This window comes from Euprymna scolopes, chromosome 36, assembly GCF_053919585.1.
Source record: "Euprymna scolopes isolate OS-2025 chromosome 36, ASM5391958v1, whole genome shotgun sequence".
Lineage (NCBI taxonomy): Eukaryota > Metazoa > Mollusca > Cephalopoda > Sepiida > Sepiolidae > Euprymna > Euprymna scolopes.
Genome location: NC_136517.1, coordinates 61,214,539 through 61,228,060, shown reverse-complemented (window position 1 = coordinate 61,228,060; position 13,522 = coordinate 61,214,539). Strand labels below are relative to the sequence as shown.

General features: G+C 22.0%; 1 protein-coding gene across 2 annotated transcripts in view; it reads left to right on the top strand.

Annotated features, from left to right (window-relative positions):
- The window catches only part of LOC145260531 (copine-8-like), a 390,924-nt gene that overhangs the window by 190,712 nt on the left and 186,690 nt on the right, over positions 1 to 13,522 (top strand). For both annotated transcript variants that reach the window (XM_080118735.1, XM_080118734.1), the window contains exon 3: positions 5,227 to 5,330. In XM_080118735.1, the coding sequence (XP_079974861.1) occupies positions 5,227 to 5,330 (104 nt within the window). The remainder of the gene's footprint in view (positions 1 to 5,226; positions 5,331 to 13,522) is intronic.

Sequence of the window (13,522 nt, the reverse complement as noted above, 5' to 3'; positions counted from 1 at the left end):
TATCATCGATTCCACTGGGAATAACTACCGCGATAGCACCAGGTAGCTGGAGTCCAGCTTTTGACAAGGAACATATCACATTCTCCTTAATAAACCTTTTCTGTGTTACATTTTATGAAGTTATTGCATTCGTCATTTCAGAAGCTTGTATTGAATTATTTATTTTCTTAGGGTGTGGCCTAAAAGCATTCTAAACCCTAAATATTTTTTTCGTAATGTTCTAGTCTTTGCTTTTCAACCTTTTCTATTTTTATTTTCACTCTTTTCTTTTTCTTTTTTTAATTTTCATTCTTTTCTTTTTCTTTTTTCTTTTTGTTTTTCAACCTTTACTATTTTTATTTTCATTCTTTTCTTTTTCTTTTTTTGATTTTCATTCTTTTCTTTTTCTTTTTTTATTTTCATTCTTTTCTTTTTTTTCTTTTTGTTTTTCAACCTTTTCTATTTTTATTTTCATTCTTTTCTTTTTCTTTTTTTGATTTTCATTCTTTTCTTTTTCTTTTTTTCTTTTTGTTTTTCAACCTTTTCTATTTTTATTTTCATTCTTTTCTTTTTCTTTTTTATTTTCATTCTTTTCTTTTTCTTTTTTTCTTTTTGTTTTTCAACCTTTTCTATTTTTATTTTCATTCTTTTCTTTTTCCTTTTTTTTTTGTTTTTCAACCTTTTCTATTTTTATTTTCATTCTTTTCTTTTTCTTTTTTTGATTTTCATTCTTTTCTTTTTCTTTTTTTTATTTTCATTCTTTTCTTTTTTTTCTTTTTGTTTTTCAACCTTTTCTATTTTTATTTTCATTCTTTTCTTTTTCTTTTTTGATTTTCATTCTTTTCTTTTTCTTTTTTTCTTTTTGTTTTTCAACCTTTTCTATTTTTATTTTCATTCTTTTCTTTTTCTTTTTTATTTTCATTCTTTTCTTTTTCTTTTTTTCTTTTTGTTTTTCAACCTTTTCTATTTTTATTTTCATTCTTTTCTTTTTCCTTTTTTTTTTTGTTTTTCAACCTTTTCTATTTTTATTTTCATTCTTTTCTTTTTTTTTTGATTTTCATTCTTTTCTTTTTCTTTTTTCTTTTTGTTTTTCAACCTTTTCTATTTTTATTTTCATTCTTTTCTTTTTCTTTTTTTTTTGATTTTCATTCTTTTCTTTTTCTTTTTTCTTTTTGTTTTTCAACCTTTTCTATTTTTATTTTCATTCCTTTCTTTTTCTTTTTTTTTTGATTTTCATTCTTTTCTTTTTCTTTTTTCTTTTTGTTTTTCAACCTTTTCTATTTTTATTTTCATTCTTTTCTTTTTCTTTTTTTTTTTGATTTTCATTCTTTTCTTTTTCTTTTTTCTTTTTGTTTTTCAACCTTTTCTATTTTTATTTTCATTCTTTTCTTTTTCTTTTTTTTTTGATTTCCATTCTTTTCTTTTTCTTTTTTTCTTTTTGTTTTTCAACCTTTTCTATTTTTATTTTCATTCTTTTCTTTTTCTTTTTTTATTTTCATTCTTTTCTTTTTCTTTTTTTCTTTTTGTTTTTCAACCTTTTCTATTTTTATTTTCATACTTTTCTTTTTCCTTTTTTTTTGTTTTTCAACCTTTTCTATTTTTATTTTCATTCTTTTCTTTTTCTTTTTTTTTTTGATTTTCATTCTTTTCTTTTTCTTTTTTCTTTTTGTTTTTCAACCTTTTCTATTTTTATTTTCATTCTTTTCTTTTTCTTTTTTTGATTTTCATTCTTTTCTTTTTCTTTTTTCTTTTTGTTTTTCAACCTTTTCTATTTTTATTTTCATTCTTTTCTTTTTTTTTTTGATTTTCATTCTTTTCTTTTTCTTTTTTCTTTTTGTTTTTCAACCTTTTCTATTTTTATTTTCATTCTTTTCTTTTTCTTTTTTTTTTGATTTTCATTCTTTTCTTTTTCTTTTTTCTTTTTGTTTTTCAACCTTTTCTATTTTTCTTTTTATTCTTTTCTTTTTCTTTTTTGATTTTCATTCTTTTCTTTTTCTTTTTTTCTTTTTGTTTTTCAACCTTTTCTATTTTAATTTTCATTCTTTTCTTTTTTTTTGATTTTCATTCTTTTCTTTTTCTTTTTTTTTTTTATTTTCATTCTTTTCTTTTTCTTTTTTTTTTGATTTTCATTCTTTTCTTTTTCTTTTTTCTTTTTGTTTTTCAACCTTTTCTATTTTTATTTTCATTCTTTTCTTTTTCTTTTTTTGATTTTCATTCTTTTCTTTTTCTTTTTTCTTTTTGTTTTTCAACCTTTTCTATTTTTATTTTCATTCTTTTCTTTTTCTTTTTTTGATTTTCATTCTTTTCTTTTTCTTTTTTTCTTTTTGTTTTTACCCCTTTTCTATTTTTATTTTCATTCTTTTCTTTTTTTTTTTTTTTGATTTTCATTCTTTTCTTTTTCTTTTTTTTTATTTTCATTCTTTTCTTTTTCTTTTTTTTTTGATTTTCATTCTTTTCTTTTTCTTTTTTCTTTTTGTTTTTCAACCTTTTCTATTTTTATTTTCATTCTTTTCTTTTTCTTTTTTTGATTTTCATTCTTTTCTTTTTCTTGTTTTCTTTTTGTTTTTCAACCTTTTCTATTTTTATTTTCATTCTTTTCTTTTTTTTTTTTTTGATTTTCATTCTTTTCTTTTTCTTTTTTTTTGATTTTAATTCTTTTCTTTTTCTTTTTTTTTTGATTTTCATTCTTTTCTGTTTCTTTTTTCTTTTTGTTTTTCAACCTTTTCTATTTTTATTTTCATTCTGTTCTTTTTCTTTTTTTGATTTTCGTTCTTTTCTTTTTCTTTTTTCTTTTTGTTTTTCAACCTTTTCTATTTTTATTTTCATTCTTTTCTTTTTCTTTTTTTTTTGATTTTCATTCTTTTCTTTTTCTTTTTTCTTTTTGTTTTTCAACCTTTTCTATTTTTATTTTCATTCTTTTCTTTTTCTTTTTTTGATTTTCATTCTTTTCTTTTTCTTTTTTCTTTTTGTTTTTCAACCTTTTCTATTTTTATTTTCATTCTTTTCTTTTTCTTTTTTTTTTTGATTTTCATTCTTTTCTTTTTCTTTTTTTTTTTGATTTTCATTCTTTTCTTTTTCTTTTTTCTTTTTGTTTTTCAACCTTTTCTATTTTTATTTTCATTCTTTTCTTTTTCTTTTTTTGATTTTCAATCTTTTCTTTTTCTTTTTTCTTTTTGTTTTTCAACCTTTTCTATTTTTATTTTCATTCTTTTCTTTTTTTTTTTGATTTTCATTCTTTTCTTTTTCTTTTTTTTTTGATTTTCAATCTTTTCTTTTTCTTTTTTCTTTTTGTTTTTCAACCTTTTCTATTTTTATTTTCATTCTTTTCTTTTTTTTTTTGATTTTCATTCTTTTCTTTTTCTTTTTTCTTTTTGTTTTTCAACCTTTTCTATTTTTATTTTCATTCTTTTCTTTTTCTTTTTTTGATTTTCATTCTTTTCTTTTTCTTTTTTCTTTTTGTTTTTCAACCTTTTCTATTTTTATTTTCATTCTTTTCTTTTTTTTTTTGATTTTCATTCTTTTCTTTTTCTTTTTTCTTTTTGTTTTTCAACCTTTTCTATTTTTATTTTCATTCTTTTCTTTTTCTTTTTTTTTATTTTCATTCTTTTCTTTTTCTTTTTTTCTTTTTGTTTTTCAACCTTTTCTATTTTTATTTTCATTCTTTTCTTTTTCTTTTTTTGATTTTCATTCTTTTCTTTTTTTCTTTTTGTTTTTCAACCTTTTCTATTTTTATTTTCATTCTTTTTCTTTTTTTTATTTCCATTCTTTTCTTTTTCCTTTTTTTTTTTTGCTTTTTAACCATTTCTATTTTTGCTTTTCAACCTTCCCTTTTTTCTTCTTCAACCTTTTTTTATTTTTGTTTGTCAACTTTTTCTTTTTTTTTTGCTTTTCATCTATTTTCATTCTTTTAACCTTTCTTATTTTTCCTTTTCTTCCATTTTTAATTTTTCCTTCTTTTCTATTTTTGTTTTTCCTTTATTTTCTGTTTTACTTTTTATTGTATTCTTTGTTTTTCTTTTCTATTTTCTTTTCCTTCTTTTCTATTTCTTCTCTTCTCAAACGTTAATTTTGGACATTTATAGAATCAAAATCATGTAATAGATTTGGTTATAATTGGAATAAGGTTAAGTTGCATGTTAATGGCGTCACAGAATTTCAATTGACAACGTTTCCTGACAACAATGCAATATCATTATTTTAGCAATTAACTTTACTTTTTGAAATTTTCTTTTCTCCATTTTTTTGTTGTTGTTCATTTGTTTTTATTACTTGAAGATGGTTTCATAAAGAATCGAAAACATTTGTGATACAGATGAACATACATTAATTGTTTTTATTTTAACAAAAAGGAGATCATCAGGAAATGTTTTATTTAATTAAAAATGTATAATTAATCAGTGGAATGTTTGCATAAACAAAAAATGCTGCCTAAATACACACAATTCAAATCTCTCCCCCTCTCTTTCTTTCTTTCTCTCTCTCTCTCTCTCTCTCTCTCTCTTATTTCTTTGGTAGAATAATCCAAATATGTATATATATATATATATATATATATATATATATATATATATATATATATATGTACATGTGTGTGCCTGTATACGTGCATACAATTAATCCTGGTCGGTCATTTCCCACCATCTAGATATGACTGCCATCCAAATCTCATTTTTATGGCTTCATCACTAGAAGCTAATTCGCCCAGTCGGGTTACTTCTGCATCCAATACAAAATCCACTATCTGATTCGCATATCAGGCAATGCCAATGCGATAAATGATAATCGGAATGCCGCTGACAAAAATGGCTTTGTGTAGCATTTCCATTTCCCAATTCCAAGAATGGCATCACCAAAGACAATTCAGTTCGGCAAATTCTGATAGACTCCATGTGGCTAATAAGAAAGGGAGATGTAACAAACTAAAGGACTAATTTTGTATCCGATATTTTTTTTTTTTTTTTGTAAAATTTAACCATGTGAAAACTCACTTTCTAGTGATTCAAACATTTTAATCCGAGCTCAGTGGATGGCCTAACGGATCACGCCCTTTCTAGTATATAGATATAATTGGATCTTCATGCCATTGATACATGTATTTACACTTATTATATAAGAAGACCGCTCACACAGGCATTACCTTCTCCTTTTGGAGAGGATGAAACATTTCTTTCTTTTCTTTTTTTGTAATTTTTTTTTTTTCTTTTTTACCTGAATTCATTTTCTCACACTTTTTACGCATCTTTTCAGTACGACAGAACGGAGACGATTAAAGACAATCTCAATCCGGATTTCATCAAAAAGTTTGTTATCTCTTATTACTTTGAGGAATGCCAACGTCTGAAATTTGAATTGTAAGTTTTTTTTTTTTGTTTATTAATTTTTATTAACGAGTTATTATTAACTTATCAAGACAATGAGCCACTCGAGGATGAGAGTTGACGAGATGGATTGACTGTCAGTAAATTATTGGTTTAAGAATAATATGAGACGGTTGAAAATGATGAATGGAATAAAGTTCGATTACTTATGAGACATTTTATGACATGTAGTTGTTAACATAGGATTTGAAGACAATTGCGTTGAAGTCTGTTGGGAAGTATTCTCATGGTAATGCGTTCCAAAGACAAGAATTTCGTGGAAAGAAACTCTCTTCCTGGAATATCTGCGAAATACTAGTCAGACAGAGGAAGAAGGGAAAGTTATTTTCAGTTTTGGTAGGAGACAAGTTCTTGCTATGAATATCTTACAAGGAGGAATCAGAGATTGAAGCTCAGTCGCGCACGTTCCATGTAAACAATGATAGAGTAGCGAAAAAGGCTGTAGAAAACAAAAGGAATCGTCACCCACTAGATTGCAAAGTCAAATTTGTAATCTGTCAAAACATGAAAGACTGATTTGAATGGCACCTCCTAGAATGTGGCAACAGTTCTTCATGTTGTAATGTATCTAACTTATATAGCAGAGAATTACATCAGTAGTACTTTCTGTGGTAGAATAATTCAACCAACTTTGCAGCAACTTTGCATGTCTTCTGGAGCAAAAGTAAGTCCTTGGAACTTATCAAGACAAGGGATTCCTCAAAGAGGGGTCCATTCCTTATAGGCTAACAGAGTTATCTGTTCTTGCCTGAGTATTCAAATTTATAAAACTCACTATGTCTGTCTATTTATCTGTCTCCATTTTTTTTCAAAATGCATCTCCTCTGAAACACAAGTTTGCAGAATGATGTGAGGTAGGTCAAATAATTGTGTTTTTCGTGTATCATTTTTTTATACGTTGTACCCGGTAAAAATATCTGCTAAGGGGTCAAAATTGAAAGAAATTAGAACCTGCCAGGCATAAGTCGACTTAATGTGCTCTTGTATGTATACACAAATATACGTTTATTTTTAACTATTTATTATCGATCTGACGATAGCTCAAACAATAATGACTAAGGCTGGAGCGCTGAATATAGCTGATAACATACAATCTATTTTTTTTAGTTTTTGAAAACATCAGTATTATATATTTGGTACAATGTAATAATCAATAGAGAATTGGCTTTATAATAATAAATACGAAATCTGTATGAACTAAAATATATTTAAGCGTATTTTACGACCAGGCTAGTATATAAATATAATACCAGTAATAAGTATCAAATTATTTAATTGTTAACATAAGAAAGCATAGAAATAATTTCTATCCTTTTATTATGAGCTAATTCATTACACATTATTTAATGTATTTAATATATTTGAAATGTTTCAGTTTACATACCAGGCAAAACACATCTCATCACTCCATCACCAATATCACAACAATAAAACAATAAAAAAAAACAATTTTTACACCAATATATGGTTTCTGAGTCAAACTCACTCATAATTAAAAACATTTTCAACAAATATAAAAACAACATCATCCCAACTACATATTTATACAATTCCTCATAATTACAGTAGCGTCCAAAATTAAGGGAAAAAAATTTTTAAAACCTAATATTTGTTAGAAATAACAACTGTGAAAAGCTGAAATTTTGACAACAGGTAGTCGTTATCATCCATAATAACATACTAAAATTTGAATCATTTGCAAAGGATAGAAAAAGAATTATGACAATTATTTATTTATTTTCAAAATAGAAACGTCCAAAAGTAAGGACCAAAATTGAGAAAAACAATGTAAACAGCCAAAAAACAATAAAAATACATGTACAATCAATATTTAGTAAATGAGCCCTTGCTCTCAATGACAGCTGCATATCTTTGACTACAAGAACGAATCAGTTCTTGACAATCCTCGATACTAATTTTAGACTATTCTTCTTGAAGCTTCACCTACAAATCCTCCGTGTTAGTGAGATGTCTTTCCATAACTTTAACTCCTAAGGCCTTCAAAAGATTTTCTATTGGGTTTAAGTCAGGACTTTGCGGTGGCCAATCCATAATTTCGGAAATCTTGCTCGCTAAGGTAACTCCTTACCACCTTTGCCTTGTGACATGGGGCATTATCTTGCATAAAGGTAGCCCTATCGAAATCTGAATTCTGTATGATTGGCACAACATGATCTTGAACAATGTTTTTATAGATCTGCGCGTTTACACGAGTTTGTAACCGGACAAGAGGCGTTGTACCTTGGCTAGAAAACATTCCAAATACCATGACGCTTCTCCCCGCCCAAACTCAACAGTTTTCTTAGTACACTTTGCACTTAATCTTTCACCAATACGTCTCTTTACATTGTTTTTCCATCATTTCCAAATAAATTAAACTTGCTTTCATCACTGAAAAATACTTTTGCCCAATTTTCATATGTCCAAATTACATACCTGTTTGCGAACTCTAATCTCTTATTCTTATTCTTCGAACTAACAAGTGGTTTCTTTCCTGGGATTCGATTAAACAGTCCTATTTCTTGCAGTCATCTAGAAACAGTCTGTCTTGACACATTAACACATGAGATACTATTTATAACCCTTTTAATTTCTGTGCAAGACTTAAAACGGTCCTTTAATGACATATGCTGCATTATTCGATCTCCTCTTCCCGAAGTTTTGCAGGGTCTGCCAGTTTTAAAAGCACTATTTTGTCAGTATCATTTTAGGATTTAACGACCCTACCTATAACACTCTTGGAACGTTTCACTTTCTCTGAAATCTCTCTAATGGTGTGCTTTTCCTTGTGTAGCTTCACAATAGCTTGTCTCAAAGAGTAATCAAGTTTTTTGGTGTCTTGCCAAGGTGCCGGCTGATGCCACGTTTACAAATGACTGAGTAAGACTTATTCTTATATTTATTTTTCTTTAGAGGAAATCAAAAAATTTGAATATAACATACTATTTACATTGTTTTTCTCAATTTTGTCCCTTACTTTTGTACGGTCTTAGTTTGAAAATAAAGAATTGTTATAATTCTTTTTTGGTCCTTTGCAAATGATTCAAATTTTAGTATGTTATTATGGATGATAACGACTACCAGTTGTCAAAATTTCACAGTTGTTATTTCTAACAAATATTAGGTTTTAAAATTTTGTCCCTTAGTTTTGGACGCCACTGTATATACATTGGTGAAACTTAGTATCCCTTCAAAAAAGACTTTACAAACATCATAGATGAAAAAAATAGGTAATTCTAAAAACGCTTTGGTTTTATTAATTGAAATCAATGCATTTAACGTGTATTTGATCTTCATTGTTTCTTTTATGCCACAACACCATGCATTGCTACAACATAAAAACCCTGATTGAAACGGCCCTGACGGTGGGGCATTAGAATACACCGACAGCCTCCCTGCAGAGGGTAAAAGTCCCTCAATGGGGGTCCTGGATATGACCTAAAACTATATCCAGTGGTGAGGCCCCAGCTTGCGGGCTTTGGGGAGTGTGAAGCCACCCTTTAATTACCATTGCTCCCAGGTCCACTCTGACCCGGAGTGGTAGTACCTGTTAGGATTCCAACTATGGGTTGAACAGAAACCGACTTGAAAACAACAAATATATTCTATTAAAAATATTTTCTTCAAAATCTTTAGATTCGGCATTAAATAACCCAAAAAGGGTTGATATGCCGTAAAACAAAAACAACCAACAAACCAACTGATTGACACACGCCAACTATATTTGTTTACGTGGTGGAAATGCATCCGTTATGTTATAAACGACATCTTTGAATCGTCATTTCGTTTACGAAATTTCTAAAACATTATCTTTTTATGCTTCTTTGGGCCAATTCCTTTTCCTGCATGTGTTAATATATATCCGTGACAAAAACATATTGCCGGCAAGATGGACATTATCATCATCTTTGAGCGGATTGGTACCTTTTTTACACCTTTAAGAAAATGGGTGTACTAAGAAACCTTTTCGTCCTTGCATAACCGTTTGGTTTACCTTTTTATGCAACATAGTCCGTTCGCAAAGAGAATCATGACTCAAAAAAAAAAAAAAAATCTGTAACACAGCAGACGAATTTCCACTATAAAAAAAATATAACCAGTTTATGTCAATAAGTGTCGTCTGGTATTAGTGGTAGAAATACGTGTGGCAAAGATAATCAAAGATAATAAAATTTAATAAAAGATAATAAAAGATAATAAAAGATAATAAAATGTAATAAAAGATAATAAAAGATAATAAAATGTAATAAACAACATAAAAGATAATAAAAGATAATAAAAGATAATAAAAAATAATAAAAGATAATAAAATGTAATAAAAAATAATAAAAGATAATAAAAGATAATAAAAAATAATAAAAGATAATAAAAATAATAAAAAATAATAAAAGAAAAAAAAGATAATAAAAGATAATAAAATGTAATAAAAAATAATAAAAGATAATAAAAGATAATAAAAGATAATAAAAGATAATAAAAGATAATAAAATGTAATAAAAAATAATAAAAGATCATAAAAGATAATAAAAGATAATAAAAGATAATAAAAGATAATAAAAGATAATAAAATGTAATAAAAAATAATAACAGATAATAAAAGATAATAAAAGATAATAAAAGATAATAAAAGATAATAAAAGATAATAAAATGTAATTTTATAATTTTAAGATAATAAAATGTAATAAAAGATAATAAAAGATAATAAAAGATAATAAAAGATAATAAAAGATAATAAAATGTAATTTTATAATTTTAAGATAATAAAATGTAATAAAAAATAATAAAAGATAATAAAAGATAATAAAAGATAATAAAAGATAATAAAAGATAATAAAAGATAATAAAAAATAATAAAACATAATAAAACATAATCAAAGATAACAAACATAATCAAAGATAATAAAACATAATAACACATAATAAAACATAATAAAAGATAATAAAAGGTAATAAAAGATAATAAAAGATAATAAAAGATGATAAAATATAATAAAAGATAATAAACGATAATAAGATTAATAAAAGATAAAAGATAATAAAAGATAATTAAACATAATAAAAGATAATAAAACATAATAAAAGATAAGAAAACATAAGAAAAGATAATAAAAGATAATAAATGGTAATAAAATATAATAAAAGATAATAAAAGAAAATAAAACAAAATAAAAGATAATAAAAGATAATAAAAGATGATAAAAAGATAATAAAAGATAATTAAAGGTAATTAAAGATAAAAAAAGATAATAAAAGATAATAAAAGATAAAAGATAATAAAAGATAAAAAAAGATAATAAAAGATAAAAAAGATAATAAAAGATAAAAGATAATAAAAGATAAAAGATAATAAAAGATAAAAGATAATAAAAGATAATAAAAGATAATAAAAGATAATAAAAGATAAAAAATAATAAAAGATAATAAAAGATAATAAAAGATAATAAAACATAATAAAACATAATAAAACATAATAAAAGATAATAAAAGATAATACAATATAATAAAATATAAAAAAATATAATAAAATATAATAAAAGATAATAAAATATAATAAAATATAATAAAATATAAAAGAAAATAAAACATAATAAAAGATAACTAAACATAATAAAAGATAATAAAACAAAATAAACCATAAAAGAAAATAAAACATAATAAAAGAGATTAAAAGATAATAAAACATAATAAAACATAATAAAACATAATAAATTATAATAAAACATAATAAAACATAATAAAACATAATAAGACATAATAAAAGATGTTAAAAGATAATAAAAGATAATAAAAGATAATAAAAGATAATAAAACATAATTAAAGATAATAAAAGATAATAAAACATAATAAAACATAATAAAACATAAGAAAAGATAAAATAATAAAAAACAATAAAACATAATAAAAGATAATAACAGATAATAAAACATAATAAAACATAATAAAAGATAATAAAAGATAATAAACGATAATAAAAGATAATAACAGATAATAAAAGATAAAAGATAATAAAAGATAAAAGATAATAAAAGATTAAAGATAATAAAGTATAATAAAAGATAATAAAAGATAATAACAGATAAAAGATAATAAAAGATTATAAAAGATAATAAAAGATAAAAAAATATAAAAGATAATAAAAGATAAAAGATAATAAAACATAATAAAAGTTAATAAAATATACTAAAAGATAATAAAAGATAATAAAAAGTAATAAAAGATAATAAAACATAATAAAAGATAATAAAAGATAATAATAGCTAATAAAAGATAATAAAAGGAAATAAAAGATAATAAAAGATAATAAAAGATAATAAAAGTTAAAACAAAAAGAAATAAAAGATAATAAAAGTTAATAAAAGATAATAAAACATAAAAGATAATAAAAGATAAAACATAATGAAAGATAATAAAAGATAATAAAATATAATAAAATATAATAAAAGATAAAAGATAATAAAAGATAATAAAAGATAATAAAAGATAATAAAAGATAATAAAAGGAAATAAAAGATAATAAAAGATAATAAAAGATAATAAAATATAATAAAAGATAAAAGATAATAAAAGATAATAAAAGATTATAAAAGATAAAAGATAATGAAAGATAATAAAAGATAATAAAAGATAATAAAAGATAATAAAATATAATAAAAGATAAAAGATAATAAAAGATAATAAAAGATTATAAAAGATAAAAGATAATGAAAGATAATAAAAGATTATAAAAGATAATAAAAGATAATAAAAGATAATAAAATATAATAAAAGATAATAAAAGATAATAAAATATAATAAAAGATAATAAAAGATAAAAGATAATAAAGATAATAAAAGATAATGAAAGATAATAAAAGATAATAAAAGATAATAACATATAATAAAAGATAATAAAAGATAATAAAAGATAAAAGATAATAAAGATAATAAAAGATAATGAAAGATAATACAATATAATGAAAGATAAAAAAAGATAATAAAATATAATAAAAGATAATAAAAGATAATAAAAGATAAAAGATAATAAAGATAATAAAAGATAATAAAAGATAATAAAAGATAATAAAATATAGTAAAAGATAACAGATAATGAAAGATAATAAAAGATAATAAAAGATAAAAGATAAAATATAATAAAATATAATAAAAGATAATAAAAGATTATAAAAGATAATAAAAGATAATAAAATATAATAAAAGATAATGAAAGATAATAAAATATAATAAAATATAATAAAAGATAAAAGATAATAAAGATAATAAAACATAATAAAATATAATAAAAGATAATAAAAGATTATAAAAGATAAAAAATAATAAAAGATAATAAAATATAATAAAATATAATAAAAGATAAAAGATAATAAAAGATAATAAAACATAATAAAAGATAATAAAACATAATAAAAGATAATAAAATACAATAAAACATAATAACAGATAATAAAACATAATAAAACATAATAAAAGATAATAAAACATAATAAAAGATAATAAAAGATAATAAAAGATAATAAAACATAATAAAAGATAATAAAATATAATAAAATATAATAAAAGAGTAAAGATAATAAAAGATAATAAAAGATAATAAAAGATAAAAGATAATAAAGGTAATAAAAGATAATAAAAGACAATAAAAGATATTAAAAGATTATAAAAGATAAAATATAATGAAAGATAATAAAAAATAATAAAAGATAATAAAAGATAATAAAATATAGTAAAAGTTAAAAGATAATAAAACATAATGAAACATAATAAAAGTTTAAACATAATAAAAGATAATAAAATATAATAAAAGATAAAAGATAATAAAACATAATAAAACATAATAAAAGATAATAAAAGATAATAAAATATAATAAAAGATAAAGGACAATAAAAGATTATAAAAGATAATAAAAGATAAAAGATAATGAAAGATAATAAAACATAATAAAAGATAATAAAAGATAATAAAATATAATAAAAGATAATAAACGATAATAAAAGATAAAAGATAATAAAACATAATAAAACATAATAAAAGATAATAAAAGATAATAAAATATAATAAAATATAATAAAAGATAAAAGACAATAAAAGATAATAAAAGATAATAAAAGATAATAAAAGATAATAAAACATAATAAAAGTTAATAAAAGATGATAAAAGATAATAA